This window comes from Lutjanus erythropterus, chromosome 7 (assembly GCF_056507025.1).
Source record: "Lutjanus erythropterus isolate fLutEry1 chromosome 7, fLutEry1.hap2, whole genome shotgun sequence".
NCBI lineage: Eukaryota > Metazoa > Chordata > Actinopteri > Lutjaniformes > Lutjanidae > Lutjanus > Lutjanus erythropterus.
In genome coordinates this window covers 11,024,910-11,047,042 of record NC_139323.1, presented here as the reverse complement: position 1 = coordinate 11,047,042, position 22,133 = coordinate 11,024,910, and the positions used below count along the sequence as shown (strand labels likewise).

General features: G+C 36.8%; 1 protein-coding gene across 2 annotated transcripts; it reads right to left on the bottom strand.

Moving 5' to 3' along the window:
- Positions 1 to 897: 897 nt before the first annotated feature.
- On the bottom strand, positions 898 to 11,375 carry cnga3a (cyclic nucleotide gated channel subunit alpha 3a). Of its 2 annotated transcripts, none has more exons than XM_084722664.1 (9): positions 11,144 to 11,375; positions 8,355 to 8,479; positions 7,017 to 7,070; positions 5,809 to 5,982; positions 4,713 to 4,772; positions 3,945 to 4,145; positions 3,713 to 3,814; positions 2,897 to 3,003; positions 898 to 2,790 (listed from the first exon to the last, which is right to left on the bottom strand). In XM_084722664.1, the coding sequence occupies exons 2-9, from the start codon at positions 8,453 to 8,455 to the stop codon at positions 1,394 to 1,396; spliced, it is 2,196 nt and encodes a 731-aa protein (XP_084578790.1). In that variant the 5' UTR covers positions 8,456 to 8,479; positions 11,144 to 11,375; the 3' UTR covers positions 898 to 1,393. The 2 variants fall into 2 exon arrangements, with proteins under 2 accessions (XP_084578790.1, XP_084578791.1); XM_084722665.1 differs by having other exon boundaries at positions 5,809 to 5,937; positions 11,144 to 11,373.
- Positions 11,376 to 22,133: the final 10,758 nt, after the last annotated feature.

Below are 22,133 nucleotides of genomic sequence, written 5' to 3'. Positions count from 1 at the left end.
ACAAGAAGCTTTTCTTTTCATAACAATGTACCATTTGTCTTGTTGTAACGTGATGTACAACACTGTTATTATGTTATAAAAGTAAACATTTCATGTTATAACAATATAAATAGTTTACTGTTATAATGACAAGTTTCTTGTTATAACGTGATGCGTTTGTATGTTGTAATAACATGAAAATATCTTATAACATGACAAACATCTTGTTATAACAATTTTTCTATGTTATGACATAATACTGATCTGGTTTTCCTTTACTGGCATGGCAGCAATACACTTCCATAAAAGACAGAACAAAAGAGGAGCAAATATTGGCAAAAATGGAAACATAACTCCAAATAAGTGTTAATGTTGCTCTGTATCTGCTGGATCGATGTAAAAGAGGATAAGATGTCACTGTTGTCAGCTTGTTTCTGTTGCCCTCAAGTGGCCAAAGTTAATGCAGGTTTAAAAACTGATTTCCCCAGTCAGGGTCTTCAGATGACTCATGATATCATCAGGGAATGAAATAAGCACATGCCAAACACAGGATGAATGTCTGTGGCGGGTAAAAATTTCAGGTCACCGGCCACCATGGCACATCAAGATTTGAACATTTAGATCAAAATTTGAAAGCAGTTAGTGGGTTGTTTGGTCTCTGTCAATCAAATCTAATCCATGCAGTCCTGATGAAGCAGATTCATTAGTTTTTGATTGTCTGTTTTATAACTGATTGTTGCTTATTTAGTCATGAATATTTATAATATAGCTAGATATACTTAGGATCTGAAGCCAGGTTCAGGGGCTTTAAAGTCAGTAAAGACAGTTTAAGACTCACTGAGAAACAATCAAAAAAGTGCTGCAGGAAGGATCTTTAAACTTTTTTTCCACAAAATGATGACCTAGACACATACAATATATGTTATATGAACATTTAATGTTTATTCACATATAACATTGAAATTTACAACTGATAATATATGCTGATAACAACTTATAAACAGAAATGCATTGAGTTTATTTTGTACATTCACATACAGTATCAAATGGTCATTGCAGTTGTCTTATTACATATTGTAGTTCATACTGTACAGAGAGATCACATTTTCTGGGAAAAAATGTAATACTGATCAGGAAAAAAAACATTCCTCATTATACTAAGGCTATGAAAAGCCATGTTTTTGCATACATGAGTGCATCTGATCAACATACTCATGATAACATGAAACTGGCTGTCAGTCAAAGCATACACACAAAAATATGTATTTGCTGCATACACTGTACACAATTTGACACATTATGATGATGATAAACAGATGTATAAATAGATATAAACATGGGCCTTTTAAAAAGTGTCACTGTACTATTCTAAATGAAAAGTCCCGTCTTGTAAAGTCCTTGGGCATCTCTCATATTACTGCACTTTTTTGTCTTTGTCAGCCACCACTTCCGACAGGTCCTCTGGTCGCATGGATTTCACTTTTTTCTCCATCTCGGTGACCCTCTGCTTCATCCTTGTCTGGCTGGAGGTTATCTCTGCCATCAGCTTGGCGAACTTGGTCTGCATGACGTCCATGTTGCTCTGCAACTTGACTATCTTCTCTTCCATGTCTTTGGGGTCGGCACCAGCATTGGCAACCGCCTCATCGATCAGGTTGTCTTTCATCAGGATGGCTTTCCCCTTCTCCTCCAGAGCTTTTTTGGCCTCTGGATACTCAGTGAGAGCCTCCATCAAGTCGTCCTTGGACAGGGCAAAGAGGTCCGAGTAACCTACGCTTCTGATGTTTGCTGTTCTCCTGTTGCCTGCTTTACTGCCCTTGATACCCAAGATACTGATTTCCCCAAAGTATGCGCCATCACTGAGCACTACAAACTGAGTGACACCATCATCAGCCACCACAGCTAGTTTCCCCTCTTTGATGATGTACATCTCCCTACCAATATCCCCCTTCTTACAGATGTAATCACCAGGACTGAACACTTGTGGCTGCAGTTTGAGCACCAACTCAATCAGCAGACCGGCTTCGCAATCTTGGAAGATACGCACTTTTTTCAGCGTATCCAAATGGACGTTGATGGCAATCTCAGCCTTGAGCTTGTCTGGAAGGTTCTTCAACACTTCCTTCTCATCGCAGGTCTTCTTCTCAGTCCACAGGTAGTCAAACCACTTGATGACCCTGGCCTCCAGGTCTTTGGTGACCTTTCGGAACTGCATGTACTGCTTTATGGAGTCGATCTTGGCCTGGAACTCAGCACGAGAGGCGTTCATGTTGGAGATCATCGCACCGACGTTACCGACAATACTAGCAAAGATCAGCACACCGGTGAGAAAGTCGGATATGACAAAGAGGTATTCGACATCCCTGACGGGTGGAGGCGTCTCTCCAATGGTGGTGAGAGTCAGCGTGGACCAGTACAGGGAGTAGATGTACTTTCTGGCCAAGCGTCCATGCTCCGGGTGGCTGATATTGGGATATACCCACGTGTCAGATCCAAAACCAATGGTTTTCGAAATGGCAAAGAACATACAAGCGTTCCAGTGGATAATGACAAGGATATAAAGTACGAGATTGCTAATACGAAACATGTTTGGGAAGCTGGTTCTGGTTTCAGTCCGCTCAAAGAACTCAAAAAGCCTTGAGATTTTGCAAAGACGATTGAACCTGAACTCTGGGTTGTTGTATCCGAATTTGAGAAACAGTAGATCAGTGGGTATCATCGAGATCATGTCGTATTTGAACTGAGACGTTGTTCTGTATTTACTTCTCAGTTTCTTGGCATCTTTTACCAACAGGCCTTGTTCCAGATAACCTGAAAAGACAAACGAGAAATTAGGAGCCAAATTCCAAAATGGGAATGGACAATGGACACAAATCAGTGTACAAGTTCTGTCTTACGACATTTTCAAAAATCTGACCTGTTCTTGATCTGACGAATGTATCTGCGTAGTAGATGAAGTCTGAGCTGTAGTCCAAGACTATCCAGAGCTTTGTGTATGTGTCCTGGAGGTCATTAAAACAGGCTCTAGAAGACAAGGAAAATGTCTTTCAAACATAGATGGGAAGTAACCAAATACAAATACTATATTACTGTACTTAAATAGTTTTCAGGTGTCTCTATTTTACTTGAGTATTTATTTTTTCACACCTTTTTACTTTTACTGTCTACATTTTAACACTAATATCTGTACTTTCTACTCCTTGTATTTTCAAAACAGGCTCATTAGTTTAGTTTAATGGATTTATGTTTATTTTTATTTTGCATCATGGCAGCTTCCTAACATCAGGACCGATGTGACACTAAATGGATGGGACAGTAACACAGAAAAAAACAATTCCTTGGTGTATCCATCAGTGCATATCACACATGACAGATATAACAAGACAAAAATTATCTAAAAGATGTAACAGGATGAAAACAATGTAACAAGACAGAAATGACATAACAAGATGCAAATGACAAAGTCAAAAAGTTTTGAAAAAAGGTGACAAGATAAAAATGATGTAAAAGATGTAACAAGACAAAAAACATGTAACAACACAAAACAGACAAGAGAGGGAGACTCAACTGTGAACTTTGCACAGAAATGTCCTTCAGAGGGCGACTTTTTACTATTACAGTTCAGAGCCTGTACTTTTTTACTTTTACTTTCACTACTTTCCAGTACTTTTATCAGTCTTTTTTACACTAATGTATATACTAATAATTGAGCAGCAAGTTAAATGGACAATACCTTGTTACAATCATTATCAGGTTATAAAATACTGGGCCTGCGATGACAGTCAGCCATCTGTAGTACTGGTCCGCAGCCGGATCCATGATCCAGATTTCTTTCCTAAAAACAACACAATATTACTTGGTTTTATTGCAAGATTTAAATTTTTTACACACAGTAAGTATGACAGGATTTCTGTAATTAAATTTCCCAGCCTCAGCTGATGTACTACATCTAATGGTATACTTACGGTGGTTCCTCTTTCTTTTTATCATCTTTCTTATCATCCTTCTTGTCATCTTTCTTGTCATCTTTCTTCTCATCCTTTTTCTCATCTTTCTTCTCATCCTTCTTCTCCTCTTCCTTCTTGTCCCCGTCTTTCTTCTCGTCTTTTTTCTCCTCCTCCTTTTTATCGTCCTTTTTAATCTCCTCTTTTTTGTCCTCTTTTTTGCTATGGACCACAGGTTTAATTTTTTTTTATAATTGTGAAAATAGGACAGAGCTGGTCTATGAGGGTCTGTCAGAGGGCTACCAGACTACATGAGGGGTGTCTACTGAAGGTTTCACAGCTTGGGATTCAAGGCTTTGTTGGAAGATCTGGTGCAGGTTGTACATTTGTCCAGCAGATGGCAGCCTAACACAGGTAAGTTTCCATGTCTTCTTCCAGTTTACCTCTTCAAAAATGCTATCAGCTAGCTATCAGAATATATCTGTACATTTTATATCTAGATATTCTCCTAAAGAAAAATCAGTACAACCCACATCACAACTTGCAACACAAAATTCCTCAAGCAAGCAAAGGCAAAGAGATTTTTTTTGTCTGTCTAATGCAGGAGGAAACACCAGAAAGGAGTGGGGATTTGGGAGACATGATGTCTCTTCTTTAAATGATGCTATTTACTGCAGAATATACTACATTATCTACATGGTACACACACTGTCTCTAATGTCTAGCATGATCCAGGACTAATTTTCCTATTCTATTTCTATTTTCTGACACAGAAATGCACACACTTACTCGTCTGTGTTGTTGCAGTTATTCATGTTGTAAGTAGCTAGCGGCCACTTACTGGCAAGACTTTGGAAAGAAATGAAGGACAAGATTTTTGCACAGTGGACCCTCACAGTTTAAGACATTAAAGCTTAAAAGACCAACTGAAATGACCAAATTCTAATCCCATGTCCTGTGTTGGTTATTTATGTACCTCTTGTTACATGATAAATGTAAAAATATTTTTGACTTTCCCTGTACGCATGTTCTTGGTGACTCATGTTGAACTCTTGACAGCCTTGAAACTTGAATTGCACAATCACGCCAGTGACTTGCGACTTCACTTGATCCTTGAGCCTCTTGACTTGAAAATGCATGATACCCTCCCCCAAACCCAAAGATTAAAGAGTGTGTCATGAAGCAATTCATTTCCCTTAATTTCCTGAGTCAGCTAACATGATCACTATTCATTCTCAGTAAACTGACTTTTAAATCCCCCGATCCACTTTGTTTGAACTTTGCAGCAATTTGACAACAAAAAAAAAACCAAACAAACAAAAAAACAAAAAAACAAAGAAAGCTGCAGCAGGGAACCATGATTAAATAACATTACGTTACTTAGCTCTTGATAGGTGGTCAACAGAAAAACTAATTGCAGTATGCAAATCGTGCAGTTCCAAAATTACAGACAGGGGCGCAACAACTTACAACTTTGTTCAACATTTGAAGTAGCACAAAGAACAAGTCGAGGCTAATATCAACATTGTTGGTTAGCTAACATCAGCCTAACAGCTGACTTGTTTAGGACTTGGAACTCAAAGTTTAGATCTTGTGACTTGACTTGGGACTTTTCAGTCTCGACTTGGGACTTGAGTGCAAAGACTTGAGACTTGTTTGAGACTTGGTCTCACCTCTGCTAGCTAACACTGACATCCATAAAACCACACTTGACCGTTAGCTAGTGATTAGCTAGCAGAGTAATATCATAGTCGGAGGTTTAACAATGCAGGTCAGGGAGGTTTGTTTGGCAGCCAACAGTCCTCCACTGCTCTGTATCGTGCTTTTAACTAATAGATAGTTACTCATGACCACTGGCAGCGCTGCTACAGGGTCCAGTACTTACTTCCTCTTACGGACTGTGTCGTTGTGGCCCACAGACTGGGCATTGCTCTCTCGACTGGAGATGTCTTTGAGCTCAGGGCCTCTGAAGCGCTCAAGGAAAGAATCATGTCTCTCTGCTTCAGGGTTCCCTCTGTGTGACGCCCAGTTCCATAGCATGTAGAAGAAGTAAGAGAGCCTGGAGGATTAACAGGAGGTAACACAGAACAAAGTGACACCCGTCTAGTCTAGGAAAGAGCTATTCCTAGAACTATTACTGTCATCTAACGTACTATGTAAATACCAGTGGTGGAGGAAATATTCAGATCCTTATATCAGTGCGTAAGAAGAATTTTACTGATGTAGCTGGTGGAGGGACGGATAGCTTATCTGCGTTATTTATAACACTAGTTTAGTCCAGTGGTTCTCAGCCTGGGGTCAGACTGCCTCAGAGAGTCACAACATGAGTCTTAGGGGTCATGAGATGATTAATGGGAAAGGAAAGAGGATCACTTCTATATTTCTGATTTTATTTTTCTGGTTCTGTTCTGCATTTCTATTTATTTTGGGAGAAATATTGAAAACTGTTACTTAAAGGTCCAATGTGTAAGATTTAGGGGGATCTGTTGGCAGAATATGGCAGAAATGGAAAATAATATTCAGAAGTATGTTTGCATTAGTGTGTAGTCACTTGAAAATATTAATTGTTGTGCTTTTGTTGCCACAGCTACTGAAGGTTCTCTTACACAGGGGAGGGTGAGACTTTATTGGTATGACATCAGACGTGTTGCCAAAGCACAATTACAACACTGAAGTCAATTGAACAGAATGGAATTAACAATAATAATGCAAACAGCAATAGTTAATGAAATAAATAATGAAGCATAAATTGAATAAAATATAGTACATAGGTAACATAAGTAATTATCAATTATCAAGTTATTAAATTAAATCAAGTTATTAGTAAAATCTAAATGTGATTTTAACAATGAGAATGAGAATGAATAAAGAAATGCTGTAAAAGCTGTAATGAATGTAATGGAGTAAAAAGTACAATATTTCCATTCTAAAATATAGATGAGTAGAAGCATAAAGAAAAGAGAGTGAAAAGAGTAAAATGGAAAAAACTCAAGTACCTTAAAATTGCATTCAAGTACACCTTTTGAGGGAATATTCTTTCCACCACTGGTAAATACCAACTAAGAACTTTAAAGTATTACAACAGAAGTTTACCTGGCCATTGCCCCAGCACCTGTGAATGTGTCTCTGTGGGACACAGAAGAAGCCCTGGAAGACAGCAGGTGGGAAAAAACACAATGACATGCTCAAGATCATGCCATGCAAAGTGTACCAGGGGTTACTTTTGGCTTCTCCTTAACAAAACATTGCATAATTTGTTAGCTAGATAAAAAGTTAACAAAACATTATATAGTTTGTTAGCTAGCTAAAAACTTACAAAACAGTACATTGTTCTCAACCTAGCTAATTTTTTTTTTTTTAAGTTACATTGTTTGCTTGCTAACTATAAAGTTAGTTAGCCTAGTTAGCTGACTCATGATGGCTCTGCAGGACAGTTTCTCCTGCTTTGAGAAAAATTTGTTGGCCAAATTAATGGAGCAGTATGGCAAAGGAGATTAAAAATCTGATGTTAGGTTCAAATTTGCAGTGATGTTTACAGATTTGGTTTCACATAATTACATTTAAAGCAGGTTTAGAGTGAAAACTAACCTTAAAGAGACCTAAAGGTTTGAGGTTTAAATGTAATCTTTCTTAATTTTAAGATAACTAAAAAGTTTGGACCCGCATGATTTAAATGCAAACCACAATTTACACAGGATCAAAAAGAAATCCTTTTTTTAAGCAACCCTGCCTTAGAAAACGATGCAAAAGTAGTCAGAATCAGGGCTGGACAGACCACTGAAAATCTGTACTCAAGTACAAGTACTGTTACATTGCTGAAATATTACTCAGCTACAAGTAAAACTACTGGTATTCAAAAAATACTTAAATAAAAGTACAAAATATTCTTTTCAAAAACTACTCAGAGTATTAGCTACTTTTTAACAGTTGATGCTTAACATATTATCAATAACCATAATTCAATTAAAAAAATTAATTATAAAGTAAATTATAATTCCTGCTCTGTTCTACTTCAGTGGTCACACTGAGTAGAACAGAACATTTTTCCCTTTTTTGTCTGTATTTGATGGTTTTCATGGGCCTGTTTACAATTGGATAACTTTATTGGCTACAAAAATGCAGTTGGAAGGTTTGGTTATTCAGTCAAATCATGGGCCTACTCAGCAGCGATGATACTGAGTACTCTGTTATGATTCTAAAAGTAACTAAGTAAATTTCATAGTGTAATACATACTTAAGTGTGAGTAAAATTACTCACTTGAAAAAATACTCATAAAAGTACCCCCCAAAAAACGATTTAATTACAGTGATTTGAGTAGTTGTAATCAGTTACTTCCACCCATGGTCAGAAGTTCCCTATATCCTGATTTAAAAGTAGTGAACAGTGACTTTTTGAATTCTAATCATAAGAATTCAGTGGTAATATCAGACCTGCTGTCTCCATTTTCAATGACAGCCAGCTCTTCATCAGGTGTGTTGGTGGACAACCGCTGTCTGGTTAGAAAGGAGTTTTCAGTGCAGATTTTTGCCATGTTGTCGCGTCTGGCTCTGCTGGCCTGGAGCACACAGAGGAAAACACTGCTGTTAGACTGCAACGTTACGACACAGACATCAGATTTTACAAGCCGGCAATCACACAGCACAAACCATTCATTTTCCTCATGAGAGCTGTGTTGTTGATGTGTTTACTGAACGCCACTCTTCACTGTCTGTCTTAGAGTAGCAGCAAAGAATACATCCTCATTATGTCCTTAACACTAAACAGGATCAGTGCCCTCTCTCTCTCTGAACCATCAGCTGGTTTTTAAAATAACTAAGCTATGGCTTACAGTAGACTGGAGTTGCTATATCCAGTCGTATATACAGCACGTTAAGTCCATTAGGGCACCACTTAAAGAACAGGGTACAACTGAACGTGGCCGAGGGCAGTTCTAGGTACAGTCTGGAGAAACAGCCAGCTCCGCCATATGCTTTTGTAAAGCCTCTAGGAGCTGCATTCAAAAAATGTAGATTTTCATATACAGTCCAGATGGTTTTTATGGTTTTGAGAACATTTATACCCAATTAAAATTCTAATTTTAAAAAAGCAAAGTGAGGTAGGGCTGCAACTGATGATTATATTCATATTAGATTGATTGGTCAGTTACTTTCTCGATTAATTGATTAATAGTTGTTTGTTTTAAAATGTCAAGAAATGGTGAAAAATGTCAATCAGTATTTCCCAAAGGAGTAGAGAAAACAAAAGAAATCACCTTTAAGAAGCTGAAATCTGAGATTTCTGACTTTTTTTCCATAAAGAATTACTCAAACCAATTAATTGACTATCAAAATAGGTGGGGATCAATTTCAAAATCAATTAATAAATGATTAATTAATCAAATGACTTTTTGTCCACTGAAAAATAATGACTCACTGATCTCTGGGGAAGGCCAATGGTTGTAACACGTGCACACATGTAGATTAGTGCTAAGACCAAGGAGTTAACCAACCCCCACTAAATTAAATCACACTGGCGATCGCCAAGAAGCTGAACACTCCAAGGGTGACGAAAGGTAAAGCCAGGGCTGCTTCTGTACACTGAACATTAGTTACATCATCATTTATGAGCCACACAGCACTTGTTACATCCTGAATTATAAATCATACAGATTTATGCAGAACTGTTCATGTAGAGAGGAGAGGATATTAGAAATCATATTGTAATGTGATTTTCTTTGTTTTACCTTTAACCTTTCAAACATGACAGCTGCAATTAAGCCCAAACTAGATGATCATGGTGTCAAAAATGTGCCACTTTCTAAATTATGTTGAACATATCCTCCATTTTAAAGTTTTTTTAAAATCATGCTAAAGTTCTTGAAGAAAATTCTTCTGATTATATCCTTGAATTCTAGCAAAAGCATGTTTTTTTTTTATATTTGTTGGAGAAATTTTTATAAAGATAAAAAAAATTAATTTAGTGATGCACAAAACCTGACTCATATCTGATATTTACTGTGTTGTAAAAACTTGTTTAGCAAAAACAAAACGTAAAAGTAAAGATATCTTGCTACAATATTACTGTAGTGAAAGTCTTCCCATATGAATGCTACTTGAGTAAAAGATTTAAGATATCTGATATTAAATGTACTTAAGTATCATAAGTAATTTTCTGGTAATAAATGTACTCAAGTCAAATACAAGTCAAAATTCTACATATATGTATATGTATATCTACACTGTATACATATTTACATAGAACATATAATACTTCAGTTTATCGCAAACATTCAAAAAATGAAAAATGGGATTTGAAATGTAACCAAAGCTGTCAGACAAATATAGTATAAAGTACAAGTACCACACATTTGTTTTTAAGTACAGCACTTGAGTAAATGTAATTAGTTACATCCCACCCCTGGATTTTTTTTTTTTATATAATGACGATACTTGAAAGGACTGTCAGGCAGCGTCTGAAATATCTGATTCAGTGGTATCCTATGTAATTGTATAATTGTGTGTCCTCTGTTGTAATAAAATCAGTGTTTAAATGATAAATGTTGTTGCTGGGATTAGTTGTTCAGCTGCACTCAGGTGTCAAGACTCAGTAAGAGGCTTGAGACTTGTGTTGAGGTTACAGTATGTGTTTATTCCATAATATACCCCCAGCACCCCAAGAGCTCATTATCTTCAATAAATCCAGTTAAAAATATGAATTCAGTTTTAATATTTTCTTTATAACATTATAATCTCTGATGAACACATCTCAGATGAGCTGATAGGTGCTGTTTAACCAGTAAATTCACTTTATATTGGATACATCTGATATAAACCAACGCTGTATGACACTGGAATATCTTGTATGTGCCTCCATGTATCTGTGAAGGCTCAACAAGTGTCGTTCCTGTAATCTGCAGTGTGTGTTTGCTGTAAATACACATTTATAGTCATTTTTTTAACACCATTCAAGCCTTGTCAGCTTTAGATGTAATTTATCTGAGCATGTTTGACAACCTCTACCTGTTGCAGAGACAGACTGCAGAACATCTGAGCGTCAAAAGTGGAAATAAAAAGACAAAATCAGACAGTGAAGGCTGTAATTCTTCTATAAAACAAGTCATGTCCACTAAATGTCAGTAAGAACAATGCAGTAAAGTTGTAGTAATAATGATAACTTGTCTGGCTCATCCTCCCGTTTCAAACCATTTCAGATCCCAGCAGGCAGAAAACAGTCAGCTCACCTGTTTGAAGCCTTTTCACACTGACTTTTGAGAGGCGGCTGTTCTTCCCCTCTGATTGTTTCTGTATAATCCCATTTTCAAAACAGAAAAAAAAAGTCAAATATTTTTCCAGTGGGGGAATATATTTCCGATCGTTTAGTCCGAGCGCAGCGTCACCATGAATCCCGATCCCGGCTGTCCATGATGGTCAGTGAAGCGGCTCTGCTGGCGGAGCGGCGTCAGTCCCACATCAGAACAGACGAGGGGAGGAGACCTGAGCATCACTGACCACACTGTTTACAACTCACAACACTGACATCAGGACGGTGAGGATGCATGTCAGTATGCTCATGTGTAACCGACAAATTCTGATGGTATTATTACATTGAATACTGGTATTTTCTTTCATTGGGGAAAACTATTAACCAGTGTTTAGAAGTGGAAGAGTGTATGGTGGCAAAAGTTCATTCATTCCTCACTCAAGTACAAATACTACAAAATAGACTCATGTAAAAGTAGGAGTACTGATTCAACTTATTTATTCCAGTAAAAGTGACACAGTACAGGCTCTGAAAAGTAGTAAAATAAAAAGTAGCAGTTTTTCCCGTTATTTTTCGTCTTGTTACGTCTTGTTCATCTTTTAATGTCTGTTTTGTATTAAGTCTCTTTTGTCTTTTTTTTCTCTTTCTGTCTTGCATAGTCTTTTACATTGTTTTTACGTCTTGTTATGTCTATTTCTTGTTATGTCTCTTTTGTGTTGTTACGTATTTATGTTGTTTTTCGTCTTGTAACATCTTTTTTTTGTCATTTTAAGTATTTTTTGTCTTGTTAAGTCTTGTTTGTCATGTATATTCTTTTACGTTGTTTTTGTCCAGATCTTTTTCATCTTGTTATGTCTTTTTTTGGCATGTTAAGTCTTTTTTGTTATGTTAAATATTTTTTTTGTTGTATAGTCTTTTACATTGTTTTTCATCTTGTTACCTCTATTTCATCTTGTTATATCTCTTTTGTGTTGTTATGTATTTATATTGTTTTGTGTTGTGTTACATCTTTTTTGTCTTTAACATCTTTGTCTCTATAATTCCCCCAAATCCATTAAAACTAAAGAAACTAAAGGAGTAGAAAGTACAGATATTTGTGTTTAAATGTAGAGAGTAAAAGTAAAAAAAGTTATCAGAAAAATACTTGAGCAAAGTACAGATACCTGAAAAATCTACTTAAGTACAGAAACAAAGTATTTGTACTTAGTTACTTCCCACCTCTGTACTTGTGTAAAAAAGACTTGGGAAAGTACTGATAAGTACAGCTTCAACTTCTTTACTCACATAAAAGTGGAAAAAGTGCAAATTGTGAAATGTACTTAAAATATAAAAGTAAAAAGTAGCCAACTGACAGACATTTCTACTGGCTGTTTCCCTGCAAAGCTAACTGAACCTCAACTCCTCTCTGCGGTTGAGTCTCCCTCCCTTGTCTGTTTCGTCTTGCTATGGCATTAATGTATTTTTTTTGTCTTTTCACATTGTTCTTGTCTGGTTACATCTTTACATTCTTTAATTAACCAAGAAAATAATCAACAGATTAATTAACAATGGAAAATCATCAGTTGCAGCCCTATAGTTTAGTCCAGTGGTTCCAAACCTACAAGTTGGGCTCCTCTCAAGTGTCATAACATAAATCAGGCCTATTTGTAATGGGTCGAAAGCATGAGAGCCACTGATATAATCTTTAATCTGAAAATAAATTGTAACAGCTGTCAGATGAATGTAGTACCATCTTGAAATGTAGGGGAGTAGAAATATAAAGTAACATAAAATGGAAATACTCAAGTAAAGTACAAAGGACACTGGTATTGTACTTTCATGTAAGTATAGAAATTTTTTAACTTAATTTATGTTGGGGGTTTTTTTGACAAAAGCACAACAACAACAGGTGAAGTGAAATGCCTAACATGTAAAACAAAAATGAAATGGATCTGGGTTACATTGCAGTATCAAAATCTGCCCTTTGAGATCCTAGAAGTCTTAATGATCCATGACTTTCATTTGTGCAAAGAGTATTTCTTAAGGAGGGAGGTGTCTCCCGTTCATTTTAACTCAAAAGTCCATTCAGTGAAGAAAAGTACAGAAGAAAATTAAGCAAATTTCTCCAAACAAAAGTAGTATATGAAGAAATAACTTCAGGTTCAAATAGGACTTTAATTTTTTTCCTTTATTTTCCATATTTCAAAAGGCAGTTGTTATTTGTTGCAAGTATCTGAAATTAAAATCAAGCTCTGGGCTGATTATAGATCTGATCTCTGTTAATCCATCCATCCAATTGGAAGAAATGTGAAGATGACCAGCAGACACATTATCACACATTCTCCAACACCAACACTGGAGTTAAAAAACATAAAACATTTTTCCAGGTGATTTAAATTCACAAATCTGAGTTTGATACAGTAGACATTGTCCTGCATATGTTTAATGAGTGAAAAACCTCTTAATGTAAATATTAGATTAATGAGAAAAGGCCAGGTAACATACTGTACCCACACATAAAATGTCTTTGTAAATGGGTACATTAACTGGAAGTCAATAACTTGTGTGATTTGAACATATTAACGGTAGTGTCTTACATCTCAGTGTTTCTCCTGTCACCACATCAGCTCAGCAACACGGCGTGGCCCCGCCCCCCCGCCTCCACATCACCCGAAGGCATAAGGTTAAAAGAGAAATCCCTTGGCAGTATACGGAGCTGCGCCACTAATCCCAGCTTAGACTTGAGTACCTATTTCAGCCACCTAATGCTCACTCATGGATGTGGTCATTTAAAGATGTGTCACTTTTGAAGAACATTTTACTTCAACTTCTAATATTTTTACCCTAAATTCATGAACAGTCAGACTGATCTAAGTTATCCATAGTCACCATTTTGACGTATGGTCTCTGACTGGTTATTGTGCGTTCACCTTTAGATATTTCTAACAGCCTTCTGTAGAAAGTATCCCTGTAATTCAGGTATAAATAATGCTCCTGGAGACTGTGATCGTTTTTGTTTTTTGTGTGTCTGTGGTTATCTCAACCTGAAGGGAATTAGCACTGTAATAGACTTTAGGATTGTCCTCACTCAGAGTGGGTTTAGGGCGATCCATTAATAGAAACAGTGTACTGGATACACAGAAAAGGTGCTTATATATAAAGAGTCAATGGACACTAATAGCCTCTCCAAATATTGTGTCTGATTTAATTATAATCCTGCTTTCACTTTAAGAGCAGCATGTCTTTTGTCGCATCTAATGTTAAAGTGTCATTGTTTAAACCAATTTAATATATTAAATATGTGTTCATTTTAACGACTTATATTTCAGTAATGTCTTATTTCACTTAGATACTGCTGTGGTAAAATAAATTCAAGAAGTGGTCGACCAATCACTCTCCCCTTCTCCAAACCTCATTAGGTTTAGGAGCGTCTCCAGGTGCATAGAGATCTATTGAAAGCCTCTTTACATAGCTGCCAGAAGGCACAGGGTAATTACTGCACCCTAAACCCTGGCTTTCCCAGAGTGCAGTGTGACACAGTGCAACAATTGTCTCCTGCATGCTGCCCTCCATGTACATTTCCAAGTCAATCAGACCGTGCAGCCCCTTCACTTACGACCGTGAGCCGTTCAACAATGAGCAGGCTTGGGGAGTAACAGATTGCATGTAATGAGGTAATGTAATCTGGATACAGAAAAAAGGTAACTGTAACAGCATTACAGTTACAGATTAAAAAAACAATCATATTACAGATACAAGAACAATATACAATATCATACACAGTACACACACAGTTGCCAATTCATTATCATGGCCTCAATTGAAAAAATGCTTCACTGGTCAGAAATTCTACCATTTTTCTCAGCTGGACAAACTAATAAACTTAACAAATAAACATAAAGCACTATAGTTAGTATAGTAATTGATTAATCATTTTGAGTCATTTTTTAAGAAAAAAGTCAAAATTCTTTGATTTCAGCTTCTCAAATGTGAATGTTTCCTGGTTTCTTTGCTCCTCTCTGACAGTAAACTGAATATCTTTGAGTTGTGGACAAAATAAGACATTGAAAGACGTCATTTTGAGCTTTGATCAACATTTTCACCATTGACTGATGTTTCATGAGCCAAACAACTAATCATTAATTGAGAAAATAATCGACCGATTAATCGATCGTGAAAATAATCATTAGTCACAGCCCTGGAAACACTATAGGGTGTGTTAAACCTGTGGTAGATTTAACATACACTAAACCAAAAGATCCAAAAGATGAATTCCTATTTTTCATTTAAAAAAAATGTGCAAATAATGGCTGTATGGACAGACCATACGTGCCTGTAATGTAAAATCCGAGCATGAGCTACATAAGTGGGCCTTCAGATGTGTCCTGGCGGCTGATATGAGTGTAAGTGGCCGTGGCTCCGCTGTGAGTCCTCTTGTGCTGATTAGTTGGACCCTGTTCATCAGATGCTGCAGATGATTAGTTGTACCTTGTCATTGTTTTATACCAAACAGAGAGCATGATTTATCCTCCATCAAACACTTACACAGGGTTGCTATAACAACCTCAAGGACACATTAGTGAGCCTTTGCTGCAGATGTCGAACACAACACTCCAGACCTGAGGAAAATCTGAAACTCTGCTCCACAGCCCCTGCATTAGTGGGTCTTTCCACTGATTTGTTGTTTGTGTTTGTTTCATAATCCTAATAATCATAATCATAATAATGCAGTTATTTAACCCATGCTGCAATCAACCATAATTGTGTTGTTTGTTCCTGTTCCCACTTGTAATCAGTCAACAGCGCCAGTGTTCGTGTGTGTGTGCTCTTCTCCTTTACAATCATATGCACATTGCATTCTTGGTTTCAACAGTGTGATAGACTGCTTGACTTTTCTGTTGAGCGTCCCAGCTCACAGTTTTATCTACAGCACCATGTGAAGCTCTTGAGAAACACAAAAGAATGAACAGAGGGTCTAATCGGAGTTAACAGAGGATGGAGGAATAAATAAAGACATAGGTAATAACTAAATAAGTAAAATCCAAATGAGAAATTAAACTAAAAACCTAGAGCCAAGGTCTTACAGTGCCTGGTAATGCTGGTGCATAGTTAGTGTGATTCTCCTGCATATTTCATCATGTACTGATATGACAAGGTGCATTATTTAAATTACATACTGTATATCTGGGCTGCTCAAAACGGGACCTGCACGATATAAATTTTGACCAGTCTCAACTAGGATAGGCTGCAGCCCCCTACCCAGGTTTAGGGAGTAACTTATTCCATGTAATGGGATTATGTAATTGTTTTGAGGCATTTTTTGATTAAAATTTTGATTTCAGCTTATTAAATGTGAATATTTTCTTTCTTTATTTTCTTTCACTACACTAATAACTGGTTTTCACAATTTTCTGACATTTTATGGACCAAACAACTAACTGATCAATGGAGAAAATGATCGACAATGAAATGATAATGAAAATAATCGTGACAGGAAAAGCTGTTTGGACCTATTTTTCAACTGACAAGATTATGACAGGATTGATTTTTTAACTGTTTAATGAATTGATCATTTTTAGACATTTTTCAATTAAAAAACATCAGAATTCTCTGATTTCAGCTTCTTAAATGTTAACATTAATAAACTGTGTTAAAGCGCAGCTTGAAGACATAGAACATTCAGAGAACAAAAGGTACTGATCATAACTTTCAAAAGCTTTATGGTGCTATTAACGACACAAACACAGCTTTAATTTATATTTGATCGGTTTGATGAATTATTAATAATAGATCCACTGTCAGACAGTTAGTGAGCAAATCCAAATACACGACTGTTTTCTGGCGTAACAGTTACTGAAATACCTGAACAAAACCTGCTCTGTGGGACCCATTCTAGTGAAATTCTGCCCTCTGCAGGTCACTTGCAAAATTGCACCTACCAGACCAGCAATGTGCCCTAAAGGTGGTTTAATGATAGTTAATAAAACTCTCTCACAGAAATGGGGGTCTTTATCCAGATGCAGTCTCCATCCAGACATGTCTGGATACAGATTTCAGTTTAATCCCAGAGCAGGAAAAGCACAGGAGCACATAAATACCAACATTAAAGATGGCTCATGTCATTAAGGTGTGGCAGTGAGCTAAGGTTCTGTACCTGCCACAACTACATGATGCAACACAAGCCATGAATGTCAATAAAAAAAAAAAAGTGAGCCAATTTAATGTGTTGACTCAAAGATATCAATCTGATTTGAGATTTAAATGTGCTGATTTTTCTTCACATTGAAATGGGCTAAATTGTTTTTTTTTATTAACCAGAGCCCTGTGAAGGGCCTAAAATTAATCTGGAAGGAGGGCCGTGGGCCTAAAATAAATGTTGATTATTAAATAATGATTAAATTGCATTATATTTTATAGAAAATGCTATTTAATCTGCGTAATCATGATTTTATTCATTTGCAGAGATGATCAAAAAAAAAAAAAGCATCCATAAACTTCATTTTGGGAGCATGCATTTAAAAAAAAGACACCTTTCTGATAAAAAGTGCATACAACTCATGGTCCCTTTAAATGAAGTTGAACAGCTTTGTAAAACAAGAGTGGAAATGTGACTTCGGCTGGAAAAATGATCTTGATAAAAATATAAAGTTGAGCATCATAGTGACAACACTGAACAACAAGTCAGTATTGGATATTAAGTTTACACCGAGCAACGTTTAAATTACACATCATCATAAAATGTCTCCATATTACAGACTTTATACTGGAGGCCTTGTAGAGTAATTTATCACTTTTTATATCATTGAGAGATAACTTAGATAAGATAATTAATAATAATAGCTGCTGTACATTGCAGTAAAACAGATTATGTACGTTTTAGCTGCACAAAATATACGTTTCATAGTCGTGACAGTAAGGATTTTACAGCAATTTCAAAATGAAAAGAATAAAAGCATGAGCTTGTCAAATGATATGGTGGGCCAAAACAAAGGGAGTGGCCCAAATTAGGTGGCTGTTTAACAATGGTGTGCTCACTCATACACTTATGTAACTTTACATAAGTGTACTCCAATTATAATTGATGTGTTCATAAGATGCTGCAATACCAACAGAGCTTGTTGGCAGAAAAAGTTGCCACTCCATTGGATAGTCAGACAAACACATAGTATAACACGAAGAGTGTTATACTATGTGTTTGTCTGACTATCCAATGGAGTTCACATAGTTCCAAACAGTATGTATACTTAAAGGGACAGTTCAACCCAAAATCAAAAGCACATGTTTTTTCCCTAGCACCTAGTGCTATTTATCCATCTGGATTGTTTTTTGTGTCAGTTGCAGAGTTTTAGAGTTATCATCTGTAAAGTTGCTAGCCTTCTTTCCAGTATAATGGGACTTAATGGCCCTCAGCTTGTGGTGCTCAAAGGGCCAAATAATACATTTGAAAAATGCAAAACCAGGAAAGAACTACTTTTTTTCTATTAGAAAGAAAGTAGTTATGACATGAAACTGCTCACAACAAGGTGTGTGGATTATCTTGAGTAGCCAGGTCATGAATTTTGTAAAGAGACACTGGTTTTTAATTTTTCAATTTTTCAATTTTTTTATTTTTTTATTTTTTTGTACTTTGAGCACCACAGGCCAAGTGCCATTTAGTCCCACTGTATCAGAGAGAAGGAGACATCTCTACAGCCGATATCTCCAAAATTCTGTAACTCACACCAAAAAAAATCCAGACGGATAAATAACACAACAGGGCAGGGAAAATGAATGAGCACATTAATTATAATAGCAGCTACCATGTTATTATTTTGCAGGTGCATCAAAAAATTACATAAATGTATGAGCGAGCACACCACTGTTTTGGTCCTCCATAGCATTTGGCAAGTCATGCTTTTATTCTCCCTATTTTGAGAGTGCAGTAAAATCTTTACTGTAATTACTACGAAACATAAATTTGGTGCAGTTAAAATGTACATAATCTGAGTGATCGGAGAGAAGGCAGACATTTCTATGGCCAGTATCTCCAAAACTCTGCAACTCACACCAACAAAATCTACATGGATCAATAGCAATACAGGCCAGGGGGAAATTATGCATTTTTAATTTGAGGTGAACTGTCCCTTTAATGTTTGCAGCAAAGTAGTCAAACAATCCCAACTGTTCATTCTGCTTACAAGTTATTTCAGGCATGACACACACAGCCATAAATCCACTCCGAAATGAGTGCTGTTGCTTGAGGTGCTCTGCTGGATGCCTCACAGAAACTTGAATGTGAACATTCCTCTATACTATTGCTGTCAGATGATCCGTGTGGCCTCAGATGTTTACTTGAACAAGTTCTTAGAAAGATGGTTCTTACTGGGTTACAGCCCTCTGGCGATGTGCAGGTCTGCTGTCAGGTAGAGATCCAATTTCCCAGGTGCTTCATCCATCAGGCCAACAGCAACAACAGCAAACACGTAAATATTCTTCAAGCCCAACATTTGAACCATGACAAAATTTGCCTCCCAGGAGGCCCCATGGCAGAATTTTGTTGTATCAACCCCCACTATACATGGCAGTTTCATTATCACTCATCATAGCTCAGCTGAATAGATCCACTGACACAAATTTAGCAGCAGTTTTGATAAGTGATTAATCATTTAAGCAATCTTTTTTAACTTGACTTGATGTCTGTCTGTGCCCAGCTGAGAGGTGGTCTCTGGGAACTGGTTGATTCCATTCAATTCCAGAAGAGAACGGAAAGTGTCATCTGTGCAATTTGGGAGAGATTGAAAATGAAATGCACTTTTTGTTCTCTTGTCAGTAGTTGTCAGTTTGTGTTAAATGCCTACCAACAGCGCACAGCGGCACTTTTTATTTGATGTGTTAAAAGGCACAGTGATGTGCCTTAGATATGCTCGAGGTATCTGGGTGTAATATATGAGAAGCAGGTCTGAGTTCTCAGTATTTGATTTAACACTGTCATGTAGGAAGTGTTTCTTTTGCTTTCATGACATTATGATATTTACTCCTGTTTTGTTTTGTTGTTTGTTGTGTCTTATAAGCCCATGTGGGCTGAGCACCTATTGCTGCAAGACACTTAATAAATTACCCTACCTTACCTTTTTTTTAATGCAAAAATGCCCAAAATTCACTTTTCAAGATGAGATTATTTGCCAAATCCGCTGGTCTGGTGTGATAAACTCAGTCTCGTCAGATTTTTGACTGTTGGTCTATTTGAATAGCTATTCAAAAGCTATTTGCATAGGTCAACTTGGGCCTCAGAGAATAATGATGGCCATCTTGACCTTGTCTTCACTTAACAACTGACCCTTCCTAAGTCCCACCTCTTGTCACTCTCCCTTCAAATGACAGTTGAGCATGTCTGGTACCTCGTTCAAATTTCCCCTTTCCTGTTTCCTGGTCGTAGGTAATGCTATGAAGCTAGGCTCATCCATGTTGAAAAGACACCCACATTTTGAAAATGGTTGCAAGGTTTTGCTGGGTGACTTGAAATAGCAACATATATATTCACATCTTAAGTTGGCTAATGTTACCTAAAGTTAGCCATTAGTCATTAGCCAGCTTGTAAGCCAGAATTTTTCTAGCATTAGCTATATAGTTAGCTAACATTAACTAGTTTAAGATGTGACCCTATCCCTTTAAGAGGGAAAGTTAATGGAGGTAACATTCACTCAACTGTTACTGAAGCACAGAACCAAAAGAGGCGGGACATAGGAAAGGTAAATTACTTGATCATTAAAGAAAATAACTGTCAGATGTATTAATAATAGGAATAATAGTTGGTTGCAGCCTTTAAGTACTTCTATGGAATAATACTATCATACATTTGGTTTCCTGACTGATAAATACTTAACACACAAATCTAGAAGATCAACAACAAATGAGCATGATGAAAACTAAAACAAATAAGATCTTAAAACTAGAGTTTGACTCAAGGTCCCTTTACAAGACAGCATCACCAGATGGGGGACAGAGGACATGTCACAGTTGATATTCTACTTCAGTGGTGTACATTTCTTCCAGATTTGCAATTAATTAAATCATCTAAGCCCAAATGTCAATGATGTAAATAAACCTGGGGCATCTGAGACCCCTGGGGACAGCTTCAAAAAAAGGAACTCACATTTCCAAAAACAGCCCTACATAAATGACAGTGCAGAGGGAAATGGGCTGCCATTATTCAGAGCATTGACGATCCTGAAGTTATTTAACTCACACTTCCTTGTGCCTGCCTGGCTGACAGAATGTTGAAGTCACATACCATTTCAACTCAGACAGACAGATGAAAGACCAGTTCAGCTCAACTCAACTCAAACTTTATATAGCACATTTCATACACATGGCAACACAATGTGCTTTACGTTTGGCGATAATACAGTCTTGAAAAATGCAAGTGCAGAAGATGAGATACATTTATCTGTAGTTACACAAGAGTCAGTGCCAAATAACATAATATTAAATTGTTCAGTGTGGGGACCTCTGTCAGGTCCTGAGGGAGGCTACGCCATCTACCTGGGGCAAAGATACAAAAGGCAGTCTAGTGTTAGTGTGAGGAATGGCTAAAAGACCTGAGAGTTATATACATGTAGCATGCAAGTAGAACAAAATGGAGATTTCTATATGAGCAACATTTCCAGAGTTGACTGCCACTGTGAAAAAACATCAAAAAGATGGAAAAAATACTTAAACATTTTGACCAGTACAGGTGACACAGTGCCAACACAACCTTTGATTTAGGTGGCACTGACCAATTTGCTGACACAATAACTGGGTTTTGAAGGATGAATGAAATGTTTTGGGGAAGTTATTACCTTTTACAAACATGCAATTAAGTTTTAATGCCCCATGAAACAGTTGTGACAATTGCACTTGCAGGCTAAAGAATGTTAAAGGGATAGTTCACCTCCTCCGCTAAGGATCTACAGTGAAGATTCAGGAGTAAAGTAAAGTAAACTTGGCATGTTGGGGCTTTAGGAGACTTG